Raw genomic sequence first — 27,842 nt, forward strand, 5'->3', positions numbered from 1 at the left:
CAATCAGCTTCATTATCCACTTCCCTTAAATCCCCATCAAAAAGGTTCACCCAAATAACCATCCACTCTCTACCCCCAAATAGAAAGCTAACATGAAGGCCACCTTCCTATCATGGCAGTGATGCTGACCTTTGTAGGAAGAGCAGGAAAACCTGTGTCAACACTGGAAAGATGCTCTGCTGCTACAGGGTTCGGAGCTCCCTCAACGGGCTCCTGGCCAACCACCCTCACCTCCAAACTGCCCTGAGCAGAGAGGACAAAGGAGCTGGCAGCTCTCCATTTAATTTGACCACCATGTCCACATACTACCCATTCCACCCTCTCCCTTTCCAAATCATTTCTCAACTGGAAATTCTGTCCTGAAAACTAGATAAGTTGGTCCTAAATAGTTCAGTTTTGTGGATTACTCAAATCACTAAACCCTCATTTCAAATGTTTGTAGCCTATTTCTTATTCTAGTCCCAACCCACCCCAATCTGCACCCCCATACAATTTCTGTTCCCCAAAACACCCTCACACTACCACGTCCTAGGGCAGGAGCTTACAAACGACTTTTTAACCTGAGAACCCTTTATTCAAAAGAAATCTCAGAGGAAGCGCAAATGTAGAACATACTGCAGGCTCCTCTCGCCTCTCCCCATCCCCTCTTGTCCCAACCTTCAAGAGCCGAACTGAAGCATCACTGTCCTACACAGCCACAAGTGGAGTTTTGGCCAAACAAGACCCAGAAATGGACTCCAGTCTGCCAGTGTATCATGAGAATCCACATGGGCACTAAGTAGAAACGCCACACCACTCACACTCCAGTGTATGTTTATCTTGAAAGGTAAAGCTCGTTATTCTGGTTACAAAATCATTCTTATTCAAACTCACTAGACTTTATAAAAATAATCTGTGGTATAAAACAATCTCGACACTGTGCAGAAGAATCTGTCAGGTGATATAACTAAATATATATGTAGAGCTATAGGTTTTTTTAAAGTAAAATTTCAAGTGTCGTATCTCTATTATATAACCTATTTTTTTATTTACAATGCTACCTAAAAACATTCCAATGCAAACGTGATTGGGACAGGCAGGGAACGAGCCCATGCCCAACCAACAGCAGAAATTCCCAGACTCAAGAAAGAACTCATCCATTTGCAAAAAAACCCATCCTCACCTGCCCAAAAAGCATTAGATAATGGGTCTTATTTTTCATAACTGTGAGCTCAAAAATGTAAACTTTGCAAATGAATGTAACACTTTTCTGTAGATGTCCAGAAGAGCGCATGTTTGTATGATCCATTGCAAACACACATATGTCCGTGTGTGCATTTCTTTAGCGTCCTGTAGTTGGCTTGCAGTAGCTCTCAGAATGGCCCAGGCCCCAGACAATCCAAAGACACCCCTGGAGACAAAAGGGGAGTGCAGGGCCATCAGCGCACACTGGCATTTAGAGAGTATGCCTTTTAATTCATGAGGAAAAACCACTTCTGTTATCTCTACGAGCTGCCATAGGAGCAAATAAAATATCACTGGTTTGGGCACTACAGGGATACATGGAGTACCACAATCAAAAAGTCCTGCTTCACTCACACCTGGAAGATACTGTCACAAAGTGTAAAAGCTTGGTAAAAATTTAAATAGTGGTAAATCCTTTAAATTCAAAACCTTATCCAAACCATTACGGTGGACCCAAAATGAGTATAAAACAGGAATACTCAAAATATCCCTAGATAATTTGGACTTTGATGATAGTTTATGGGTCTCCTGGACCCACTCACTGTTTTTAAAATGTGGCTGAGTCAACTGAATTAAATTTAGGAAGGAGTGGTGTTCTAAACTTCCGATTTCTTTTTCCTACAAAACTAAATCATTATCTTAAAAAACTTTTCCAAGCCTTTTAAAGGTTTGGGATACATTCATATGTGGATTGCTGGTTACAAATCAACTACCAGGAATCTTACTTAAAGAACTATGTGTATAACCCTGAATTCATTTAACATTTGCAAATCTAGACTGAGAAGATAAACATCAAGTGAATTACTGGGCCACTTTCTTTACCTAAAAGATTACTGTTGATCAAGACCTAAACTCATCATTACTAGGTTGAACACATTAGCTGCTGAGTATTTTATTAGTTCAGCTTATGTAAACAGCCATTGACCGAGGAGAATTCATGTCACTCAAATGAGAAAAAGCCACCGTGCCCTTGCCTTTCTGGCTGCTCACCCTGTTTGAAGGGTAGATGAATAAATTCACTGTGCTTCTTGGAAAGGTCTAGTACCCCTGAAATGGGAACCATGCCTGGCCTCTCTCCAAAGATGAGCCATTAAGAACCCAACAGGTTACTGAAATAGCTGGTACTAACGATCAAACCAAGTTAACTCCTGGAAAATGCCTTCCAATTTAGATATTGTTCTAGTGAGCCAAGTTCTCAGGAATAATGCCTGACTATTTGACTTCTAGTACCAGTTCTAAAAACTTACATACTTATGTTTACCATAGTACTACAAAACATCAAATCCTTCTATTATCAATAGGTGCTGGGAATTTACAATGCATTCTAAAAAAGGCAAAATTCCATTTGCAAGGGGGCCACCCAGTCCTCCCACCCTGGATAGGATAGCCACTTCCCTGCCCTCATGGCTCAGAACACAGTGGCCATGTAACAGGCTTTCAGAGCCACATACAGCACAGGGTGGACTTTGAATATACAGCTGGGCTTGCCACCAAGGAAACACCACACACACAGCCCAAGCACCCACTGCAGAGAGGCAGGGTAGCAGGGAGCAAGAACATGGCCAATTGGAGAGAAAGGTGACAGAGCAGAAGTAAAAGATCACCTGCTTTGCTTTCTAAACCATGACATGAGAAGCCATGACAAGAGAGTTGGCCTGGACCCTAGGGGCAGTGGAAGAACTATCTCGGTGGCCTGGAGGTGAGAAGCCTTTCCCTTGGCTGAGAAAATGAGTGGGGGGCTCAAGCCTCCTGAAGATGTTCAAGGCTGGACAAGGTCCTTCTTGTTCTGTACAAATGCCCCAAGTCCAGATAAGGTGAATTCTAAGTCAGAAGCAGCTGGCACACACGGGGAAGCCCTCCTCAGGCAGGACTGATCCCTCCGGGCACCTACCAAGAGCCAAGAGGACAGGAAGGCCATGCTGAACAACAAAGGCTGCTGATGCTCACCACTTTCCCTCACAGCCAAGTCTCCTTTTCTCCTAAGATCGGTCCATCTGCAGCCCTCACCCTGAGTAACTCACTCAAAGAAAGACTCCTGATAGGGACCAACAGTCCCAGGAGAAAAGCCGGCTCGTGCCAGGCCCAGAATGTTCTAATGACTATGTCTACGGCCTCCTCTGGCCCCCTTGTCATTAAGAATCCTCTGTAGGACAGTGTGACCCAGTGACCTCTGTCCCCACTTGCTTCCTCCTTCTCTTACTCATTCCTGGATTTCTTTGGCTAGGGATGTCTTCCCACAGTCATCATGAGTGTTTTCAAAGAGAACACATTCTCCCTGAAAGCCCATCCCACAGCCAGGAGGCTGCTTGGATGACAGTGCACTAGAAAGGAAGGAGCAAGGAGCCCTGGCCACTTTTCTCCCCCAGCTTGGCCACACTCCTACCCTAGATGCAGCAGCCTTTCCCATGGGCAGAGAAAATGATGCCAGACTCCATTCCCACCAGTCTTCCACCGAGTTTGGAGGAAACAAAAGTGGCAGTTATCTGAGCTTCTCCTAAGTGGATATCACATGAAACCTTTGTGGAGAAGAGCAAAGGCAGAGGCCCTACAACCCAATAAATACAAACCAGGGCTCTAGATGGTTTGCTCCCCAAAGAATACATGACAGCAAACAGCTGATCTGAGGCAAAAGACCCACTCAGGCTCCCAGGGGCATGCTTTGGAAAAAGATCACTCACCTTCTTCTAGCCATGAGCAGCAGTCAGGGATACTGCCTGACGGGTGCATTTTATACCACAGCACCTGGGGAAAGGGCAGCCTGAAGCCCAAAGAACTGGCACAGACTCCCCCGGACTCTCCCTTCTCCCTGGCCACACCAAACAGGTACCATTTCCTGATATGCCATTCTGGTGCCAAGGCCGCAAAGGGGTGCTACAGCAGCTGAGCACAGGGTCAGCAAGAAGGGAGCCCACCCAGATAAAAGGCATGCAGGCCGACAGGAAGGCCTGCCCTGTCTGTACTGCATCCTAACCAGCAGGTCCCACATCAGGGCCACAGCTCAACCCTTCACAGCCAGGGCAAAACTTGTTCTCACAAGAATCAAGCCTGCACACAAAAGAAAAATCACCCAGAGGAAATCTAAAACCAAACGGAGAGTCTGGGGTCTAGTATTCCACACTGGGTAGGACCAGTGACCTGATCATTCCTGTGGTAAATCAGCTACATTTGTTAGTGCTTTATTTGTTTCTTCTGAGGGTGAAAAGTAGAGATGCCCAGTACTGCCTGAGGAGAAAGCTAAAGAAATTAGATATGGCACTTTTCAATAAATATTTTAAAGCTTCTTAAAGAAATATGTGGAAAAGAAAAGCAACTGCTGTAAGGCCTGTTTTGCTGTTAAAAATTATTCCAAGGGAAGAAAAATACCACAGCACAAAATAGTTAAAAAAAAAAGAAGAAGAAGAAGAAAAAGACAACATACCAAAAACACAAAAACCTGTCCCTGTAACCACCTTGGCCAGCTCACATTTTGACCCACGACGCAAAAACTGAGTTCTGAGAGGGAGGAAAACTCACCTCCCACAGCACTCTGTGCCCAAACACACAGAGAAAAGGATACACCCAAGTGGCAGGCCCCAGACACCGCAGACAGCATGCTGAGCGCGAAGCAGGCGGCTCAGGGTGCGTGCAGCGCTGAGACTGCAAACTCCAGGGCAGGGCTGAGAACTCCCCACTCCAGATACGCTACCCTAGCACAGACTGCCCGAGTCACAGTGCAGATTCACCAAGATACTACAGGTCTCTTCCACTATCGCTGCTACTAATTTGCTTAAGAAATTAAATCTCAAGCAAAATTACCTCATCCGGGTCTCTAAGGGCCACCGTTTTACCAAGTTAAAGTGGGGTTACCTGTCACTCTGAACATCGACCAGTCAAGTTGAGGGAAACATCTGAACCTCCAAATAACCCAAGAGGAGGCACCCCTCTCCCGTTCTCACCCAAGTCAGCCTCTCCCCATTGCCCACCAACTTGCCTACCTTCAAGATTAAGAGATCCAGTTTTTAAATAAAATCGTCTAAACAAACCAGAAGGAAAAGCCTTTACAAACAAGAGTGATGAATGCCCAGACTCGGCCCAGACAGCCAACCTACAAGTGATGACAATTATTTACAAGGGCGTGTTATCAAACAAACATGGTAGCACTCCCTAGAAGACTCCAACTTTTTCTCTTTTTCTCTATTTCTTTTAAACTTTCTTGTCATAAAAGCCAACTTACATTAAAATATACTTACTACAAGACAACACAACTAATAAAATATATAATAAAACTTACACAAGTAGAAAACTTTGAGGTATTTCTGGTTTGAGGTGGTCTGTGGTCGTGAAGTTTTAATTCTTTTACTTTTCAAAATTTAAACCTCGGAAGCCACATAGCAAAGCGTGTGTGTATATGTGAATGTGTGTGTTTTGTTTAAAAAAAAAAAAAAATTTGCGTGTTTCATAAATTAAAAAAAATTCAAATGTTGAAACAGCAGCATTAGGAACATTCACTGACTAGAGCAAGGTTATGGCATAATAGAGAAAGGGTTTTTAGAATATGCACCACTTTAAGGGGTCTGGAGAAAGCCGTGCCCACGAGCCACATATAGGGGACATTTATGTCACCACTTGGGGCAGAGCCAGTGCTGCAGGACTCTCAGCGTCTCCAGAGAGGCAGACCTTGCTAGGCCCCACCTAGGAAATCCTCTTACCCTGGCTGTGCAGGGGGCCCCCTGTGGGCATTTCCCTGAACTGCTCCAGGAGGAAGTAACATATTTCAACTTTTCCTCCATTACAGATATTTATAGCATTGAGTCTTATGAAGAATGTACTCACTAAACCATGATGATTTCTACCCTTATATAACCTTAAAATAGGACAGAAAAATGTTTCGTCCTATGCCCAAGCCCAAGTTAGTGGAAAAAACTGGTCAGGGCCAGCAGGTGGGTGAGAGCCACCTGCTTTTGGACTTTCTCCAAACCTCTCTCTTGCCATTAATGCTCGGCCTCCACACGGTCCTTCCCCTCGATTCCTGGTTACCTGAGAAGTAGCCTCATAGCAAAGGATGCTGCTCCGAATGTGCCCGAGTCCAGTGTAGCTCTGTTCCAAACCCAACCCCCAGCTCCATCCTCCCCTTCCAGCTCCAGTCCAAACCATCCTCATCCTCATCCCAGTTTTTCCTCGGTCAGGACAACACCCGTTAATCCGTGAAAGACACATCTGCTGTTTCTTAAACTCACTGTCTAAAAAGGGAGAAAAACACAATAAAAGGGAGGGAGGAGGGAGACAAGGGCAGAGGGAAACTCCTCTTTTGAGGAAGGTGTGTTCTTATGTAACAGTCTTCAAAGATTCCTCTAGGTAGAGTTTGCAGCATTAAGTTTCCTAAGACAGGAGATGGGTTTCTTTGTGTCACAGATTCTGAGACAACAAACAAAGAGAAAGCGGGAAAAATGAACCCCAAGAACAGGAGGTGGCTGAGGCTCTTCAGCATGGCGCTGGTTCTGCATTCACAGCTCAGCACCTCAACGCCTGCTGACGTGTCTGCTGTTTGCGATACAGTAGAGCAATGTGCTGGTAAAACTGATCCAATCCAAAAAATAATATTAATAATAATAATTATAATAATTATAATAATAATAAAAAGTCAAGGTAAAATAGCAGCTGCATTTTATGTGTTTGTTGGTGTTATGGGATTTCCAAAACAAAACACAACTTTTTTTCCTTTCCTCTTCAGATCCACTGAGTCTAGAGATCCACTTGTGTCCTGGGCTTAAATGCTCGACTCTTTAGGAGGCAGGTCCACATTGGTGACGGATGTCACCAGGGAGACAAGACAGTCCGAGGTAGTGCCGTTGACCGACCTCCGGATCAGGGACACCCGCTCCTCCACGCAGCCTGCAGACAGGCGAGCCTCCGCATCATGGTCCCAGCACTCCTCAATGGTCACACAGAGCTGGGCCAGGCCCTGCACAACAGGGTAGGGAGAGGAAAAAGACACCCTTGTTAGTGCCCCTCAGTGAGGACAAGCATGGGGACAACAAACTTGATGATGTTGCCAAGGATGAGGCAGAGCCCACCGGTCCCAACCCCAGCAGCAGGCCAATTAGCAGGAGACTGGGGAAAAACGCAGGAATGAGGATGCCTTCGCTTGTGGCACTCACCATCCTAAGCCCACTGGCCTCCCTCCACAGCCCCAAGAGAAGGTCCACTGAACCTCAACATAGGAAAAAGGAGGGGGGACCCAGGCCCCTCCTGGGGCAGACACAGCTGCTTGCCTTGGAGCAGTGATATTCAAACAAAATCTTATGTGAAGCCCAAATCATGGGCCCAAAGTGCAGCAGTTCAGTCACAGTGGGGAGTGGAGCAGGGTTCTGTCCCCTACAAATTCCCACAGGCCATGGGACACCTCCTAGAGTCCAGGGAACATGGTGTGGCACCTTGTGCTGGAACCAACTGTGTGGAGCCGGGAAAGGCAGCAGAATGGGCAAAATGCACACACCCAGGAGCTCTCTGGCCTGCTCAGCACCAGGCCACACTGAGACCTCTCTGGACCTTGGACTCCTCCTCAAGGAACTGGACCAGCCACCCCAGCATCTCTGCCTTGGGAGACTGAGAAAGTCTGAGGCAGACGATACAGATTCTGGCCCAGCCTTCATCTCCCCATGCCTCAATTTTCTCCATTTGCAGCCCTGGGTCCCAGGGAGCAGCATGGCAGCTGAACTTAGCCTCCAAAGAGTGACCCCTGATGGTAGGTATGGTAGAGTGCTAGCCCCCAGTGGCCTCAAGCCTGTCCTTTTTCTGAGTTAACTCTGGGATGGGCAGGGGGAGAGGCTCAATGGAGCTGAAGGCAAATATCCTTTTAAGATAAGAAACAGTTTACACGGCTGGGGTCTTTAGTAGAGTATCCCCAGAGTGGAGGAGGCCAGATGCCACACAACTCAACCCACATCCAAAAAATGATGAAGGCAGAGAACAGAGAATATTTAATCAGAGCTAAGGCACATGAAGCATTTATGTGACAGGTATCCTGCCAAGCAATTTATTAAATCTATTACTACCCTGAGGAGATACAGGCTCAGAGAAATAAAGCAATTTGCCCAAAGTCACTCTGCTACTGATTGGCAAATCAGCATTCAAACCCAAATGCGTCAGCCCAGGACTAGTGGGCTCCACTGCACAAAGTGATCCACAGGGGGGCAACCTGGACCCTGAGGGAGCTGACTATCAGGCCCCATCACTCTGGGGCCAAACTCGAGGCCAGAGTACTGCAGAGCACTGAACCTCCCCAACACTTCCCTGGTGGGAGGGAGGTAATGCACTCAGTGGCCTCTGACCTGGCTGTGGAGGAAGGCACTGTCTTGCTGCCTGACGCACCCTTTCTCTCTGCCCCACATCCCACTGGTCTTAGGTTCCTGCCACCCAGGCCCCTCACCGGGTGCTTCAGCCAGTGATCCTTAATGGCGGGCCGCATCTTCTTGTGCACAACCACCTCCTGCAGCTCCTCCAGTGACGGGTGTTGGCCAATCTCTTCCTCAAAGGGTAGCATGTATTCATCCACCGGTCCTGGGGGGGAGAGAGGGCCCAGCAGGGTTACCCCAAGGTCCTGTTGCTCCCCACCCCACACCCAGGATGCTGAGGGCTCCTGTCCCACTCACCATCGGCAGCCTTGCAGCGGGACACGAGCTCCCACAGCACCAGCCCCATGGCATACATGTCAATGCGCAGGAAGGCGTCTCTCTGGAAGTTGATGGCTCCCTCAAGCACCTCAGGGGCCATGTACCGCCGTGTGCCCACCTACATGAGGACAGGGGAGGGTCTAAGAGTCACTGACCATGCACAAATGCACTCACAGCTGGACACGGAGCCCCATCCTGTGTGCGCCAGACAGGGCCAGAACGGCAGAGGTCAGAGCAGGACACCAACAACGACGGCAATCTTGATTCGCCACGTTCACGGAAGGGTCATGAGAAGTCACGGTGTAAATTATACCTCAATGATAATTTTAAAATATCACCCACTTGAGATAGCAGTAATCTAACACGGAACTGCTGCTTCTTTACTCGAGCAGCACCACAAGGGGCTCCACAGACAATGTGTATTTTACTGAGATTAAGACCAAAAACAAAAGGCAGAGGAGAATACTTAAAAATTAACAGTGACAGAAAGACTGAGACTACAAAGATGAGCGGCCAAAACTCCAGTCAGGAATCTGGGCTTCTCAGCTGACTGGCCTGGAAGCTCTGCTGCCCTCCAGGCCTTGCTTTCCCCACTGGGAAGCGAGAGCATTGTTCTCAGAGGTCTCAGACAGCTCTGTGCTCACGTGGTGACCCTTGCCCCTGTGCCGTGCCAGCTGAGCAGAAGCGCAGTGTCTATCCCTGGACCCGCCCCCCTTTTGCACCCCCTGAGGCTTGTTACCTGCCCATGGGTGTCCCCCGGGGGTTTCCCTGGCTCAAACCGAACAGCGAGGCCAAAGTCAGCCAGCACGGCCGTGAGGTCACTCTTCAGCAATACATTCTTGCTTTTAAAGTCCCTGTGGAGACAGGTGGACCAAGACAAAGCTGAACATCATGGTGCAACCCACCCTACTCCTGGCTTCCCACCATGGCTCCCAAGATACTGGAGCCTGTGCTCTACAGCCCCCAGAGACCCCAGACCAGGCCATCCCACCCTATCTGGGGAGCAGCGTCGAGTCCAGGAAGCCACACAGGCAGGCAGCTTTAAGACACTCCCCCACACACTAGGGCGAGAATCCCTAACTGCACTTCCACCAGAGCTGTCCAAGAAACAGCAGACTGGGCAGACCCCATCCCAGTCCCCACAGAATCAAAGGCCAGCCCTTGCATTCTCAGAGGGGCTGAGGGCAGGTATACTGGCCTGGGATGTGAGTCTTCTGAGAAGAATTTACAATATTTGGAATGTGAGTGAGAACAGAAGTTTAAATAAACTTCCCTGGGTTTCTGTGCAGGCCCAAGGGGCTTGAGCCCACCAGGAAGGCAGGGGCAGAGCAGGGTGCTGGCGCGTGTGCTCAGCTCCACCTTCAACTAACAGAGCCACTTTGGGTCCTCAGTCTCCCCAGTGCCTGGCACAGCCTCGCTGTGAGGATTACACTGGGGACAATAAGCACAATGCCTAGGGCCACCCCTGGCACACTTACTATGAACTACCGTTAGGGTGAACCGTATGGAGAAGTTGACTTTCAACCGTTTTTGACCTACCAAAATGGCAATTTCATAGTCATTCATTCTTTGTCATTCACGTTCTTATCATTAGGGGCCCTTCAGCTTTGAACTCTAGAATTCGAGACTCATTCCCCTCCCTCAGAGCCACAGAACCACACTAAACCAGATAAGGCTGAGTCACTTAACTTCGCTGCACTACTGTTCCTTCATCTGTAACACAGGGATGAACACCTACCTCACAGGGCAGTAAGGAGCTTAAATGAGCTGGTGTTTCTAAGTGTTAAGAGCAAGGCCTGCCATTTAGTAAGCAGTATGATGAGGAGGTAACACAGCGGCTCTCCAGGTGTAAGCCAAGGACCCCAGAGGGCCCCTGAGACTGTTTCAGGGGATCTGTAAGGTCAAAATTATTTTAATAATAATCCATTATTTGCCTTTTTTAAGCTCATTCTCTCAGGAGTACAGAGTTTTCCAGAGTTTATATACATGTGATGTCATCACTCCGACAGTTAATGGAATGTGTGTGCTCTGACACAGCAAATATCAACAGGCATAACCCACATATACAAAAGTTCTTTTTAGGAGAGTAAAGAGATCCTAACCAAAAAGTTTGAGAACCACTGAGCCAAAGTAATCAAGTCAGCACTTCCTCAAGTGGCCACTAGAGGACACCAAAACCCAAGATGGTGAGGCCAGGTCGTGCCCAGGACACAGGAAGGAGGGGAAGGGCAGCGCCAGGAGGGCCCAGGTTTTGTTCCCAGTCGCTTCTGACACACCACAGAGCAGCTAGGCATGTTTATGACATTAGAACCCCCCCCCCCAACGGGCCTTGCTCTCACCCTCCAAACTCTCTCTGCACCTCCAGGTCAAGTACAGGGAGGGTAACTGCTAACCCAGTACCTGTGGGCGATAGACGGCTTATGGCCCTCACCACGGCACCAGGGCACGTCCTCATGCAGGTAAGAGAGACCTCTTGACATTGTCTCTGCCACATGACACAGTTCGTTCCACGTGATGATGTTCCCCTTGAGGTAATCCGTGAGGGAGCCCTAGAGGAGACAGCACAGAGCTTGGGCACAGGGTCTGGGTATAGGACAGGACCCAGCCCAGCCCTGGGAGGGCTGCCTCTGTGGACCAATGGCTGGAAGGCTGGAATTGATATGGAAGGTATATGAGGCTAGGAGGGGTCAGGGGGTATTAATCATGAAGTCACTACTCTTATTCATAAGAACATATCCCAGGGTTAGGGGTTCTTACTGTAGACATTCATGTCCACACGTATGGCAGGGTCACCTTACTGTGGAAGGCCACCACCGGGACAGTGATCACCTCACCTTGGGAGTCTGTTTCCACGGGGCATGGCTCACCTTGTCGTGGAAGGCTGTGATGAGCCACAGTTCCACCTCGAGGTTGGAGCCTCGCTTCTCAGCGGCAATGAACTGCAGCAGGTTCTCGTGTTTCATGCCGGGCGTGCTGAAGATCTCCCGCTCACTCTGCCACGACTGCTTGTCCTGAGGCAGGGATGCAGCTAAACCCCACTGCAGCCACACCACCCGGCAGCAGAAGCACCACCCTCACCCCATTCCCCATCCCCACCCCATCCCCAGCCTTGGCATCTGTAAGGGAGGCAGGCAGAAGACGTGGACTGAGCCAGACGGTGGAGCACAAGCCAATAGTGATCCCTGAGATCACTTAAGGCCAGCACCTGCTTTATAAACGAGGCCACTGAGGAGAGTGAGTGGCCCAGTATCACCTAACAAATGAGAGGCAGAGCCGGGCCTGACTTTGTTATGTGTCCTGGGCAACTGCTTGGGATAGACTGGTGTTGAGGGCCTCTAAGCAGAACCTGATGTCAAAAACAAAACTTGGAAAATCAGAGCGGACTGAGGTTTGGCAAAGCCCTCCCCAAGCCCTATCATGAAATTTCACCAGCCCCAATGGGGCCCATTTCTCTCTCATCCCTATACAGGGCCTGGACAGCCCTGGGGTGGGAAAGCTCAGGCCACAGGAGGGGAGGAGGACCCAGAGCCCCTCACACACACACCTGGAGTGGGAAGATCTTGACAGCCACAAAGTCATTCATGAGCTGCGCCTTCCAAACACAGCCAAAGCGCCCCCGAGCCTTGATCTCCAACAGCTGCAGTGGCTTCAGGCCCACCAGAGGGGACGGGGGTGGAGGTCCAGGGTCCTGGGGGAGACCAGGGCTTAACAGAGTCTGGCCTGGGCTCCCCATCTCTACCCCCGCCCTGCCCCAAACCAGCCACCTTACCTCATGGATGTCCACGTGGCCATAGGGAGGTTTTCGATGCCGGTACATCCAGAATGCCAGCAGGATGATGAGGGAGAGGCCCCCAATGGGCAGCAGCGAGTAGGCCAGCACCGTGAGCAGGGTGGGGGCTGTCGGGGGTGGCTCGTACGTGACTGGGGGACACACGGAGCCCTGGGTCACACAGCCCGCCCACTCCCGCACCTCCAGTGCCAGACCAGAGAGCCCTGCAGCCACTCTCCACCCAACTCAGGAGCTGAGAGCTCCAGGGCCAAGGAGAGACCCAAGTCTGCTCCTCCCACGGGCCCCTCACCTTCCGGGCCCCCAGCCTCTGGCAAGTGGGTGAAGCGCTCGTTGCAGAAGTTGCCTTCACAGCAGCAGAAGTATACCTGGGGGTTCTCCTCGGTGGCCACACACTCCTGCCTAGAAGCACATAATTTTCCATATACTCCCTCGACTGAAGGATGCGAGACTCTCCGGAGCCCACCCAGCCAAACCCCTGCCCACAGACCAAGAGCCTCACGGGGGAACCCTCGGGGGACAGTGTGAACCCACCTCCCCTAAAGTGGGACTCAAAGTCAGGAAGGGACAGCCAGGGTCAACATTCAGAGCCCTCCTCAGGACTGGGGCAGGGTAAAGACAGTTCCAGCAGGGCTGGGACGCTGGCACCATCCCTACTTGTCCAAGCTGTCTCAAGAACCCTTTGTCTTTTTCCTTCCGCCCTTAAATGCTAGGCTCAGTTTCATGGACATCCTGAGACCCACATGGCCCAGGGGGTGGTGTACAGTCCAGCGGGCCCCAGTGGACCTGAGAGGAGAGGTGGCCGGGCGGGGAGGGCACAGGCCACTGGTACCTGTCATAGCAGTTGAAGTCATCCAGCCAGCAGCCCTTCTTGACGAGCTCGATGGTGCCGGAGCTGTTGCGCCAGGAGGCATAGCAGTGCAGCCGCTTGTCCTGCTCGCCCTCGCAGCGCTCCAGGCCGCTCTGGTTGGTGCGCTCCAGCTCCCAGTTGGCGTTGTAGTAGATGCACTCCCGCGTCTCAGCCTCCCCACGCCCAGAACCTGTGCCCCCAGAGATGAGAGACTGCTAAGCACTGCGAAAACCCCTGCTCCCTGTCCTGGGTCCCAGGCCACCCAAGGGAGGCTGGGTGGCAGGTACCAGACCCCACATCACCCATCCATTCAGCACCTCTAAGCTTACTGTGTGCCAGCCAACACCAGCCCCCATCTTATTTTCCCCACTGCAACTGCCCCCAGGCCCAATTAAGAGGGAGAAAGCAGCAAACCTAACACCAAGGAAGGACGGATGGATATGCAGCCAGACTGATGACTAGATGCACAAAAAGGGCCTCCACCAATGCCTGAGGCTCGTGGGTCGGGGCTGCTTCCCTGCATCAGCAATTAACGGAGGGACCCTCAAAACCCCAGTGCCCATCAGAGCCACTGTGTGTGTGTCGGGGGGGGGGGACCCAGCCCCAGACCTGTCCAGTAAGAATGGGGGCAGAATCTATGTTTTTAAGCACCCCTGTTTGTGTCAGGTGATTCTGATGCAGACCTCAGGCACCTCTGCCTCTGCTATTTCAGCCTCATCCCACACTCGCCACTGCGCCCCCCAGGGTGACACTACTGGTGTGTCCCCCACATGCCCCTTCCTAGACTGGATGGGAAGCAAGGACACTCCAGTGCCCTTTCCATACCCAGCTACCACTCCTGGTGCTCTGCAGGGCTAGAGAAGGTCATGAAGAATCAGGCCCTCATGTTCAGGGTAAGGCTCCCAGAGTCACCTTAGGGAACATGTACCCCAAGCAAAATGAGGGCTGACTGGTGGCTGAGCAGCGATAGCAGATGATCCTTCCAGCTGGGTGGCCCCCAAGAACCCCTGTGAACACTCTCTACCCACTCCTGTGCCCTCTTCCACCCCCTGTACCAGTGCCATCCAGGTGGCCGAACACCAGACCCCTAACTGCCCCTTCAAATATGACCTCAAACATTCACCAAATCCATCTTTCTCACCATCACCTCCAAAATAACCCCCAAGTCCCAGCCCCTAAATCTGCCCCATTGCCCCCAAGATCCTCACAGCCCTGTGAGGAGAAACGGGAGGGAGATGCCAAAAGAGGTTCCCAGGAAACAGATTCTGACTCCCAGACCTGAGGCCTGGGCCGAAGAGCTCCCAAGCCTCCATTTGGGAGTGCCCTGCCATCATTCCTTCACAGGGCATCCCTGATCAAGGGTGGCAGTGGCATTTACAACCTCGCTGCCAGAACTCCATGCACACACCCGAGAGGAAGCCAGCACCTCCAAAAAGCATCCTCCTGTCCTCTCCACACTTCTTGGGCACAGTGTGGGCTGGTGACCTGACACCATCCCTGGCTGGTCTCCCCTACAACTATTCCCACCCTAGGAAGGAGGAAGAAGGGGTCAGATTCATCCCCACAGAAGGACAGTTAGCCAGCCCACCAAGAGCCAGGAGCCCTGCTTCACCATCAGCCTGAAAGGCCAGCTGGAGCAGCAAGAAGAAGGCCCTACCCTGACCGGGGGGGCAAAGTGCCCCGAATCCTGGAGGTGTCAAGACCTTCCTCACCCTCCACTCCACCTCTAACAGTGTCCATCATGAGCAAAGAGCTTGATATCCCATGGTACCCCCAGGGAGAAGGACAATGACTGGCTGTCAAGTGGGAGGGGCCCCCCACCACAGGAGTGGCCATTCTCTGGTCAGACTCTACCCCTTCTGCATCTCCCTGGAGTGATGGGAGGCTCCTTCTAGAGGGACTAGCCAGTGGCAAGCAGCAAATCTCAAATCTCCAGGTAGAACCTAAGGGTTCAGAATCTCACCCAACCAGAATGCCAGTGTCCAGCCATGGCCCTAGCCATCTAATGCCATGGGACCTAGACTTGGACATTAGTAAGAAGAAAAAGAGTGTGGTCCTGCCCACCCAGGCAGCTGGGACCCAGCCTCATCCACAGGAAGGGCCTAAAGGGTCACAAAGGGGCTCATGCAGGGGTACACATGGGCTTCCCCCAGCCAGGCCCTATCATCCAGCATAAGGCTTAAGAGTTAAGAGAAGAACCTGACGGGACAGGGTACGCATGGGAGACCAACAGCTGAGCAAGCACACCAGAGGCCAGGACACAGGTTGGCACCTACAATGCCCACAGGCCCCTTGTCTACTTGCAGCAGCATCCAATGACTAAGTTATGCAAAGCACTCAGTCCAGAATGCACAGGGCCTCCTCTCTCAGCAGGTGGCCCACTGCATCCACAGGAACAATTCTATTGGGAGTCCCTAGAGACTTGAGACTTGTGGGGCCAGACCCCCAAGCCAGGCTGCAGACAAGGGAATTGAGTGCTCTTCCCCGTTCCCTTCTTCAACGCAGTCACCCCACATTGCCAGGCCCTTGAATATGCTTGGCTTCTTGACTTAGCACAAGTGACTACCTCTCGCTGTAAGATGTTCCCCACTTTCTCCTTTAAATTTCAGCTCTTCCCTCTCCCCAGAGACCAGGCAACCCTCTACTTCCACAGGCCCTTGTAACTCCTCCATCACCTAACTTATCATTCTTGTCAAACTACCTGCTGTTATATAAAGGAATATTTCAGACATTCAAAAAGTGTAAAAATAATATAACCAAAGATAATCCCCAAGAGAAAATAACATAATGAACACTTACGGAAGAAACAAAACATTACAAATGTGCTTGACAATTGCTTTTTAAATGTCAGGATTCCCCATAAGACTGCAGAGTTGATGAAGGCAGAAGCCTTGAGTGTCTTGAGTGCTAGTTCCGGACACATGATAGACAGACAGACAGATGATAGAAAGATCAATGGATGGACAGAAGAACACAGTCATCTCCTGGCTAGGGCAGGATTTTGAAGGGAGAGGACAACAGGAGGAATGAAATCAGCCTGCAGCCCAAGCCTTAGGGTCCTCAGAGGAGTTTCCACCTCCACCCAGACAACAAGCAACAAGCCCCCTGTGCAAGGCTAGGAGCCCGAACAAGGAAGGTTGACAGACATGGAGCGTGGCCCGAGGCTGGCCCAGCTCCTCTCCAGGCCACTGATCAGGCAGGGACCCCTCTGGCACCATGGGCAGGACCCAAGTGCACAGGGCTGGGAACTCCAAATCTCAAGGCTCTAGGTAGGACCCAAGGGTCCAGGATGTGACTGGACCCCCATCTGGCCAGATCCTCCTACAGGTGACCGAGAAAAAGTCAGTCACGAGCTGGCCAGACTGTTCAAATCCTGGCTCTGACAGTTCCTAGCTGTGTGACCCTGGGCAAGTTACCCAGCCACTCCATGTTTCTCTTTCTCCACTTGTGAAAAGGGGATATTAAGGATAGTACCTTTTCCAAGATCAAAATGAGTTAATGCATTTTAAGAGTGGTTAACATAATGGCTGGCATGTTAGCTGTTATATTAGAGCCATACCCATCCCCTGCCACCTATGACAACCCTTAACACAAGCCCCTCTGGAGGCCCCCTTGACCACCAAGTCGGGAGTGTACATACCCACGCCTGCAAGAGCTTTGCATTTAGAGCCCAAGGGGGGACCTGGGGAGACTGAGAAACTCCATGCCGCTCCCATACCATACCGGGTTCTGCTGCCAGCTGGAGATGCTGGGGCCTCCCCACTTCCTCCCTCTTCCCTGGCGCTCTGCTTCTGCATACACTCAGCTATTTATAGCCTCTGGCTACACTCCAACCACAGGCTGCCTTTTAATAGACACAGGGCTCCTGCCTACACTCATGGAGCCAGGGCACCCATGCACAGGAGTGCCCACTCCCCCGACCTCCAGCCCACTCATCCATCTTGGCAGAGGAAGCTGTGCTCCTAAGACGGGGTGCTGCGTGCCCCCTCATACCTGCTGCCTCACAGCCCTGAGGGGAGCAGGACCCCAGACACCTGGGCAAGGGGCTCGCTACATCCCTGAGCCACAGCTAACCCAACCACTGGCATCTATAGGAACCAGGTACATAAGTGGCAGTGTCCCCAAGAGTCAGTCCCTATGTTCCAGGGGCCTACATTTTGGTGGAAAGAAGTCCCCAGTGCTCCCCAAGCCCTCAGTCCAGCCGGGACAGAGAAACCTCACTCCTCAACATACACCACCACCAAAAAAAACACATGCAGATTCCACTCTAAACTGACATTCCAGGGAGCTGGACCTAAGTTTTGACACTCCAGGACAAGCACTCCGGAGGTCTGTTTCCCCAGTCCAGTCAGCCTTGGACACACCCCTCTATGCAGTGGGGAGAAAAGGGGGAAATCTGACCAGGGTCCTGCCTTTGAGGGACTCCAAGTGCAATGGGGAGAGGGAAGAGTGACGGATGGGTGGAAAAGTGAGGGGTGGTTAAGGCCGAGCCTTGGAGAGAGGATCTAAACCTGAAGTGGCCACGCCTCCCCTGGGGACCCAGGCTCTGGTCTTGGGGTGCGTCCAGCCCAGTCAACATCTCCCAGAGGAACTGCAGACCCAAGCAGCCACTGGGCCATGGCACTCCACCCTTGGCTCCTGGAGGCCCCTGGGGAGCCCCTGCCCTCTCCAGGGGGTAGGTGCCCAGCCCCAGCCAAGTAGGCACTGTGGAGCACTGAGACAGAAATGCCACCCGCCACCTCAGGCCCCTTCTGCCAGCACACCGAGGGGCCCCCTCCCAGAAGCCTCTACACTGAGAGGTAGCCAAGTGAGAACGACGGAGGGAACCTGGCATTCTCCCTCACTGTCCAGCCTCCAGCTCTGCCCAGAGAGGAGGGGTAACCTCCCCGCAGACGGCAGCCAGGCTCCCTTCCTAGGAGGCTCCTTCCTTAAGCTCCCCAGCCCTCCCTGCTTAGAAGGCAGCCCTGCAGTTTGTTGAGCACCTGCCGCCCCAGCAGGTTCCCCCAGAGGAGCCAAGGAGGGCCTGGAGACCTAAAGGTTAGGGGTCCCAGTGACGGTATCCGTGTTAATGACTCCACCTCCCCCAATCCACACACCAGCATCTTCACCATCCTCCCCACAAGCAGAGTAAGGATGGTGGGGGGTCGGGGGGAGGCTGGGGGAACTCAGAGAATCTAAATGGAGGGGGAAGGGGACGAGCAGAAAGGCTAGTGTGTAAGAAAGACAGAGACACATACACACACTTGAATGTGAAGGCATTGTAGAGTGGAACATATGTACAACGGGGCAGCAAAGAATCCAAAACGTACCCACATTTTGTCTTCGAATTTCTTTTACACACACGAATAACTCGAGTATCTGTTTCTAGCAGCCAAACACAATCTCTGACACATCTGCTTTTTGCCCCCTCACCCATGTATTTGTGAGCCATGGAAATTGATACACACTGACTTAACAAACACCTAGCAGGCACTATAATAAGCATTTTACCAATAATAACTTATTTAATCCTCATGACAACCCTGTGAGGGTCCTTGTTTTGCAGATGAGGAAACTGAGGCACAAAGAAGTGAAGTCACTTACCCAAGTCATTTATTAAGCGTCAAAACCAGGCATCAAGCCCAGGCAGCCTGGCTAGAGCACAGCCCTTTACGTGCTCTGCTGCCCCTCCAGCAGCTCTGCAGTGCATTCACACTCGGTGCTGTGCATCAGGCCATGGTACGACCTTACTACAACTTAAGTATCCATCGTCCTGTTGGACTTTCGGGTTATTTATAACGTTTCTGATTTAAGCACTGCCACTAAGAAGCCTCTCGAAGCCCCTTTTAGTGTTTTCTTGTGCTCATGTGTGGGCATTTCTCTAGGATATACACCCAGAGGCTATAGGGTATGAGCATCTCCAACTCACTAGATGCCATCAAACTGTTCTCCAAAGTGGATGTATCAACTGATTTTCCCAACAGACTACAGCCCCACTGAGCCATGCCCTCACCCCTGACATTTGCTAACTGGATCAGTGTGAAATGGTGTATTATGGTTTTGAGCCCCATTTCCTCATGACTTGTGAGGCTGATCATCTTTTTGCATTTATCAGCCTCTCCTGAGAACTGTCTGTTCACCTCCTTTCCCATTTTTCTGTCAGGTTGCTTTTCCTTTGAGTCGTAGAAATTCTTTAAATATTCTTAATAATAAAACTTTCCTTACTATATAGTAACCCTCTTCATTTGTTCACTTGCTCTTTACCAAAAAGTCTACTTTATCTGATGCTAACATAGCTATATGACATTTCCTGAGGTTAGTATTCTCCCAATTTATCTTTCTCCAACTTTTACTTTAAATGTTTTTGTATTTTTGCCCCATTCAATCTAACACTGTCTTTGACCTAGAATTGAATCCCATCACATTTATGATTAATTCTATGTTTAAATTTGTTTTTTCTCTACTGCTACCACCAGTGGATTATCTTTTTTAACTCCATATCTGATCCTATTCTGGTCTAGAACTCACGCACTCTATTTCTATTTTACCCCTTTAAATTTTAATATGTACATTTATGCTAAAAGCCTAAAGTCAATCAACATCTCTAGCATCCCTCATAGAACTTTAATTGTTCTTACTCCACTACCCCCTTCTAATTTACATTTAATTAGTTTAAAATAATACTTGTGTTCAGTATTTAATCTGTTATTGTGGTTCTTCTCTGCCTCCCAAAGCAGATATTATTTGTGTTTTATAGTCATATTTTCTTATGTGTCACATGTTTATCAGCTTGTCTGCTCACTCATTCCTCCTGCATCTCTCCTCTTCCTTCCAGGACTACTGTCCTTCCTGAAAGACATCTTCCTTCAGTAAAGACCTTTAGGCAGAGAAGCCTTTGTTTGCTTTTCTGAAAATGTTATTTTGCCCTTTTTCCTAACTGACAATTTAGAAGAGCATGAACTTTTAGGTTGAGTTATATTCTCTCGGTAGTTTGAAAATATTATTCCACTATCTTCTGGCTTCTACTATTGTTGCTGAAAAGGCTGGTATTAGTTTAACTTTGTACATACTCTATGTACGAAGGTAGCCAGGGGGGAAAAGACAATCTCTTTGCAGTTTCTCTACAAGCTATGTGTCTAAGCATGTGTTTAAATTTATTTATACTGCTTAGAAGAATATACTTTCAATCTGATGATTCACGTCTATTATCAATTCTGAAAAATTCCTGGCTTTTATCAATTTAACTATTGCACTTCCCCAATCTATGATTCTGAAATTTCTATCCCAAGTACATTAGACATGCCCATTCCACCCGGTCCCTAAGTCTGCTTTCACATTCTCCAATTCCGTGTATAAGCACCATTGTAGATAATTCCATAGAGCCTAACTTCCAATTCATTAATTCTCTCTTTAGCTGCGTCTAATTCCTTAGCTCTAAACACTGTTTAGCTCTTCTACTTAATTTATAAATTCAATTGATCTATTTTTTAACTTCTATAAGTTCTATTTTAAAAAACCTCTTGGTAAATTTTTGATATTTCTGTTCTTTGTCATACTTCCAAATCCCTATCTTATAATTCCACAATTTAACTTCTTGAACATCTATTTCCACCATTTGTTATTTCTGATAATTTTTACTCATGGTATCTTGTTTCCTTCTGTCTTTTGGAATTCTGGATACTGACCTTATGTTCAGTAGGGCCTTTCCTGTGGGACTATGTGAGGCCAAGTTTGAGGGGGCAACCGTCCAGAGATCATATATATTTTTGTTTCTGCCAAATTCACTAGGACATTACCAACCTGGAATCACTTTAATTGCTCAACTTTGAGGTTCCCAGAGAATAAAGATGGTATAAGCTTCAACTGCAAGCTCACGGAAGCACAGCACTATGGTTATAAATTCTCAGGGAAACTACTTGATGCCCAGCAACCTAAGCCAAACAATTTCACTATCCATTTTGTCAGCAAAAGGATGCTTCTTCTAGTCCATACTTCACTGAGGGTATAACTTTGTGGAAGTCCCATCATGTGAGAGCCTCAGTCTCAATTCCACATCTTGTCTCCCGTGCCTTGCACACTGCTACTAAACTTGCATCTCTAAATTATGGAGAGAGGCAAAGTCCCCCCAGGAAGCAACAACTTTAGCTAGTGGAGGTGTACACCTCTAGTTTCCAGCTTCCTCTTGCTTTTCTCTTACTTCCTTATACATGCAGCTATGCATATGCATTTAAAAAGGATATTTATTATACTGTTTCCAGCATTTCTATATGTCTTACATGAGGAGATTTTTCAGCTGTTTTGTTCACTACTATTGCCAGAAATGGAAGTCCAGGAGCACTTTCCAAGGGTGACAGAAGGAGCTCTATCTGCCTTCAGAAGTCCAGCCTAGGAACAAGGAATCAAGCCAGGTCCCCTCAAGGCACTTCCAACTTTGACTTTATAAACAAGTCCCTGGCACCATCCTCCCATACAAGGTGTGGGGTCCATTCTCTGGAATAATACTTGCCTTTCTCCAGACACCATCATTTTTGAAGAATATTGGAGAGAGAGCTTCTAGGTAAAGGTCAAGGGTTATAAACAAATATTACTTTTGCTCCCTCCTGTAATCCCACTAAAGCTACAGCAAAGAAGTTTTTAAGGCATAAACCCATAAGGACAAAGAGAACGGGAGAGAACCAGAAAAATAACATTTTGGAGTTGGAAAGCAAACACTCAAGTGGTCAGTGATCATACAGACTCCTAAGTTGGCTGCAGAGAAAGGTGAGAAGCAGTATGATTTGCACCACAGAATCCTCCAAAACTCAGGAATTTGTGGCACCAGCTATCTTTGGAAGAGAGGGGTAAGATGAGTCAAAGACAGAAGGGTTGGTTGGTAAGGGGCAGCCAGATCCTCTGATCTTACTACCACTCACCACAGCTGCAGGCCATCCTTCCCTTGACCCTGCAGAGAGCAGAAGGTTATTTTCTACAGAAAATAAAACAGAGAACCTCTGGACAGGGAGGAGGAGGCACACTCGAGGGTACGGTACCACACTGAAACAAGAGAAATACAGAATATACCAAATATAGAAACCCCTAGCTCTCTTGCTCCTGTGGCTCCCAGAATTTTAGCAGCCAGGCCTATACACATCCCCACCCCCCACCACCAAATAGAAAACAGAAGATACTTCTCAAGAGAATCTAACTAGCTTCAAAAACAGCCCAATGGAATCATCCTACATTTGGCACATTCCACTCACGAGCTCAGAGCTTTCAATCAGTATTCAGGACCATCCCTAAACATGAACAAGTCTAGGAAAGTCACTTACTTGAAAGACAGAGATAAAAACAGAAAAAAACCAACTTGGAGAAAACAGAGATTATTCAGGGAGATGAGCAACTTCAAAATTATATCAATATCCTCAGAGAGATAAAAGGCAATGCACCCATGAAAAATGAATAGGATGGCATTGTTAAAAGACTAGATAACAAAAGAGCTCTCAGAAAGTACAAATACATATATATGATGGCAGAAAAAATGAAAATCAACAGAAGGATTAGAAGATAACATTAAAGGGGCTGGCCCAGTGTGGCGCAGCAGTTAAGTGCACACATTCTGCTTTGGCAGCCTGGGGTTCACCAGTTCAGATCCTGGGTACAGACATGGCACCACTTGGCAAGCCATGCTGTGGTAGGCATCCCACATATAAAGTAGAGGAAGATGGGCACGGATGTTGACTCAGGGCCAGTCTTCCTCAGCAAAAAGAAGAGGATTGGCAGCAGATGTTAGCTCAGGGCTGATCTTCCTCAAAAAAAAAAAAAAAAAGAAGAAAACATTAAAGAACCTCACAAGAAAGTAGAGCAAACACAGAAATATACAGAAAATAGGAGAAAAAAGAGAAAAGACAAAGAATTTAGAGGCCCAGTCCAGGAAGTCCAACATGTAAATAACAGGAGTTCCAGAAAGAGGAAACAAAAAGGAAGAAATCAAAGACAAGCACAGTGGATAAAAACAGGCCTCCCCACTAAGGAAAATCACTGTGCCTTCACAACACAGTGGGGACAAGAAAACACCCTACAACAAATGTCTAGCAAGAGAAAAATGTCAGCTATAAAGGATTAGGAATCAGAAGGGCTTTGAACTTCCAGTAGCCAACACTTGGATGCTAGAATACAATGGCACAGTGCTTCACAATTTGGAAGGAAAAAGACTTCCTATTTATAAATACCCATACTCAGTTAGCTATCAACGAAACATATAGGCTGTAGTGAGTAAAGCAAGATCACAAAAATGTACCTTCTATTCACCCTTTCTCAAAAGGTACTAAAGGATATGCTCCACAAAAATGAGGGAGTAAACAAAGAAAGAGGATACAAAAACCCAAAAGTCCAACACAGGAGCTAAGTGATAGGTATCTTCAAGATGATGAGTAAAAGACATACAGGGTGACAGCTGGTCCAGGGTACAAGCCTCAGTCCGCATGTAAACTCTGTTCAAATTTCTGGCTGACCCTTAACTACGCAGGCAGAGAATACATTCCAAGCACCCAAGTAAGCCTAAAAGAATTGAACAGATATTTCAGCAGCTGCCCATCACAGAAGAAAGATTTTTAATTCAGTCATTTTAACTATCTAATACAAAAACAAAGCAATGCTTTTGAGAGGAACATAAACATAACAGAATCCAGTCTTTACAATTATCATTCACAACATTCAAATCTAATCTAAGAGTAGATGAAAAATAGGAAAATGTGTCTTATACTCAAGAAAATACAATCAATGGAGATTGACTCTAAGATGATCGGATGTCACAATTAGCAAAGAGTTTAAAGTAACTATTAGAAGCATGCTCAAGGAAGTAAAGGAAAACATGCTCCAAAGAATGCACCAATAGGATATCTAAGCAGAGAAATAAAACCTGTAAAAAAAGAACCAAACGGAAATTCTAAAATTGAAAATCTGAAATAAAAAATTCACCAAAACAGGTTGAAAGTAAATAGATGGAAATAAGTGTATCACGCCAACATAAGCTAGAGTGGCTGTAAGATGAAATTCTACAACAGGGAGACACCAAAATGGCTGACTTACTCCGCTGTTGAAGCCCCACCAATTAGTAGTACTCCCCAATATTGAAACAATTTCCCATAATAATGAAATAGCACTTAAAAGAAAAAAACTGGGGGCTGGCCTGGAGACATAGTAGTTAAGTTCGCACACTCCACTTTGGCAGCCCAAGGTTCACAGGTTCAGATCCTGAGCACAGACCCACACACCATTTGTCAAGCCATGCTGTGGTGGCATCCCACATACAAAATAGAGGAAGACTGGCAAGAGATGTTAGCTCAGGGCCAATCTTCCTCACAAAAAAAAAAAAAAAAACAAAACTGAAATGCTTTGATTTTTATTGGAAAAACTGTCCATTTCTCAACTTGTGTTGTTTCTCCTGTCTCTTAAAGTAAGCATCCATATAGGCATGGATATATTTCTGGACTTTCTATTCTATTCCATTGTCTATTTAGCTATCTTGCACCAATAGCTTACCATCTTAGTTACTGCAGCTTTACAACGGATCCTGAAATCCAGTAGGCACACCTTTTTCCTCAAGACAACCTTGGCTTTTCTCAATCCTTTGCATTTCCAAATTGTTTTACTATCAGGATTAACTAAAGATTAAACCCTAAAGGCTTTTTCTGCACTCTACTGAGATAAGACTATAGCTTTTCTTTACTCTGTGAACATGCAGATTAGATTTTTCAATCATTATATCAACAACACATTTTTGGGATCAAAACATCATGATGTATTATTATTTGTACATATTGCTGGATTCTATTTGTGAATGTTTTAAGGATTTTTGCATCTTATGTCCATTAGGGATATTAGTTCTATTTATCTCTCCTACTCTATGTTCCCTTATCTCTCTTTTATTGTCTTCTTTTCAATTTGAGAATTCTCTATTATTCCATTTTCCCCCTTTATTAGCTTGAAAGTTATAATCTTTCTATCCTTTAGTGGTTATCCAGAGATTACAGCATGCCTTCTTGACTTATCAAAATCTCACATTAGCTGCTAGTTTCACCCTCTTTCCGAAGGACAACGTAAGAACTTTCAGAACAGTTAAATTCCATTTTTACTCCATTCCATATGCTCATATAACACTGCCGTCATGTGGTTTGTTTTTAGGTGTATTCCAAACTCAGTAACACACTTCTCTCATAAAATAAATGTCTGAATATTTATAATTTTCATTGTTGCTCATTCCATTCTACACCTCTGACCTTCCAGCTAGATCATTTTCCTTCTGCCTGAAGAACACCCCCTTTACTTGATATCCTCATTCTTGAATGACAGTTTCATTTGATACAGAACTTTAGATTGACAATTATTTCTTTAGCACTTAAAGCTATCATTCCATTGTCTTCTGGCTTTCACAGTTTTTGATAAGTTAGCTGTCAATACAACCATTGCTCCTTTGATAGCAATGCTTTTTTCTCTGACTGTTTTTTAAGATTCTCTGTCTTTAGTTTTAAGAAGTTTGGCTGTGATAGAAACAGATGTGGAATTTATATATCTTATCCAGGTTCACCAGAGCTTCTTGAATCTGTGGCTTAATATCTTTCATTCATTTTGCAAAGTTCCCAGCTATAATGTCTTCTGCCTCATTCTCTGTCCTTTATTTCTGTGGCTCTGATTACATGAATCCTAGACCTTCTCTCTTCATCCTCTATGTGTCTTTCCTGCTCTTCTGTATTACCTTTTTGTCTCTCCATGGTTCAGTCTGTATATTATCTACTGATCTATCTTCCAGTTCACTAATTCTCTCTTCAGTTGCACCTAATCTCCTGATAAAATGATTCACTGAGTTCTTAATTTCTGTTGGTCTACAGGTCAGTTCTATAACAGATTTTTCATTTGCTTGCTTTATATATATATATAAGCTTGTTTTTTTTTTTACTGAGGAAGATTCACCCTGAGCTAATACTCATGCCAATCTTCCTCTATTTTTCAGTATGTGGCCCCTAGCACAGCATGGCTGCTAACAGAATGGTGTAGGTCCGTGCCCAGGAACCAAACCCAGGCTGGTGAAGTGGAGTGCACTGAATTTAAACACTAGGCCACCAGGGCTGGCTCAGTTGTTAGATGTCTTTATAGCTCTCTTCTGAAATTTCCACTTTCATTTCCTTGATTATAGTGAGCACTGCTATTTTTCAGTATGTGTATAACTCCAATCTGGAGCTCATCCAGGTCTACTTCAACTGTGATGTTTCTGCTGGCTATTTATTTTAAATGACCAGCCAGTTATTATATGTGCAAAATTGTTTGTAGAAATAATTTGAGGCCTAGAATGATGTAATATTCCTAGAATGATGTTACAGGTGCTTTTGGCAGGCAGCTAAGGGCACCATTAATTCCAGAACATCTTAATCAAACTTTAGAGTGTGTCTTCTTTTGGCTCCCCCTCACCCCTATGCCTTTGGGTCCTAACCCAAAAGGAGGGGTTCACTACATCCACCCCCCGTTTAGAACTGCAATTCCTGTCTTCCTAGCCCCACAAGGCTATCAGATGCAAGGCTCAGCCTCTCAGGTGCTCATATGGAAGGACTGAAAACAGACTCAAATGTCAAAGTCCCCACTCAGGGCTTCTGTTCTCACACAGATCCTGGCCTGGTAGGTCTTTACTATCTTCTTAGCTATACAATGCTTTCAACCAGAGAAGTTTTTTTAAATTGTCCATCTTTTCCAGATGCCTTCAGAAAGGTTGGTCCTGATAATCAAAAGAGGAAGTGTCCATATCTAGTTTTCACTCAGCTTTTAGACATACTTTCAGGACCCTAAACCACCCAAAGGGGTTACCTCTACATATACATAGAAACTGCGCTCACGAGTGTAGATAAGACTGCCCATGGGAAGTGTTAACTGAGAACAACACAGACCCCAAAGCAGAGTCCTGAAAAAAGGTAACTTCCATTTCAAAGTGTAACTCAAGAGGAAAACAGAATTTACTTTCAACCAACTTTATAACTTCAGACTGTTACGGCCTGAACTATGTCCCCCTCAAAATTCATAACCCCAGTGTGAATGTACTGGAAGATAAAGCCTTTAAAGAGATAATTAGGTCAAACAAAGTCATTAGGGGAGGCCATAATCCAATGGGACTGGTGTCCTTAAAAGAAGAGGAAGAGACAACAAGAATATACACACACAGAAAAAAGACCATGTGAGGACACAGCAAAGAAGGCAGCTATCTGCAAGCCAAGGAAAAAGGCCTGACTACAAACCAACGCTGCCAGCACCTTGATCTTGGACTTCCAGCATCCAAAACTGTGAGAAAATAAATTTCTGTTACTTAAGCCACCAAGTCTGTGATATT

General features: G+C 47.4%; 1 protein-coding gene across 4 annotated transcripts in view; it reads right to left on the reverse strand.

Moving 5' to 3' along the window:
- Positions 1–6,839: 6,839 nt before the first annotated feature.
- ACVR2B (activin A receptor type 2B) overlaps positions 6,840–27,842 on the reverse strand; it is a 30,308-nt gene continuing 9,305 nt past the window's right edge. For 2 of the 4 annotated variants that reach the window (XM_014859602.3, XM_044754578.2), the window contains exons 2-11: positions 13,496–13,703; positions 12,956–13,065; positions 12,646–12,797; positions 12,421–12,564; positions 11,744–11,887; positions 11,277–11,425; positions 9,616–9,730; positions 8,856–8,994; positions 8,633–8,763; positions 6,840–7,165 (exon numbers count right to left, since the gene is read on the reverse strand). In XM_014859602.3, the coding sequence (XP_014715088.1) occupies positions 6,971–7,165; positions 8,633–8,763; positions 8,856–8,994; positions 9,616–9,730; positions 11,277–11,425; positions 11,744–11,887; positions 12,421–12,564; positions 12,646–12,797; positions 12,956–13,065; positions 13,496–13,703 (1,487 nt within the window). In that variant the 3' untranslated portion in view covers positions 6,840–6,970. Of the gene's footprint in view, positions 7,166–8,632; positions 8,764–8,855; positions 8,995–9,615; positions 9,731–11,276; positions 11,426–11,743; positions 11,888–12,420; positions 12,798–12,955; positions 13,066–13,495; positions 13,704–27,842 lie in introns of all 4 variants that reach the window. The other 2 variants (XM_044754579.2, XM_014859600.3) reach the window with 2 other exon arrangements.

This window comes from Equus asinus, chromosome 21 (assembly GCF_041296235.1).
Source record: "Equus asinus isolate D_3611 breed Donkey chromosome 21, EquAss-T2T_v2, whole genome shotgun sequence".
Taxonomy (NCBI): Eukaryota; Metazoa; Chordata; class Mammalia; order Perissodactyla; family Equidae; genus Equus; species Equus asinus.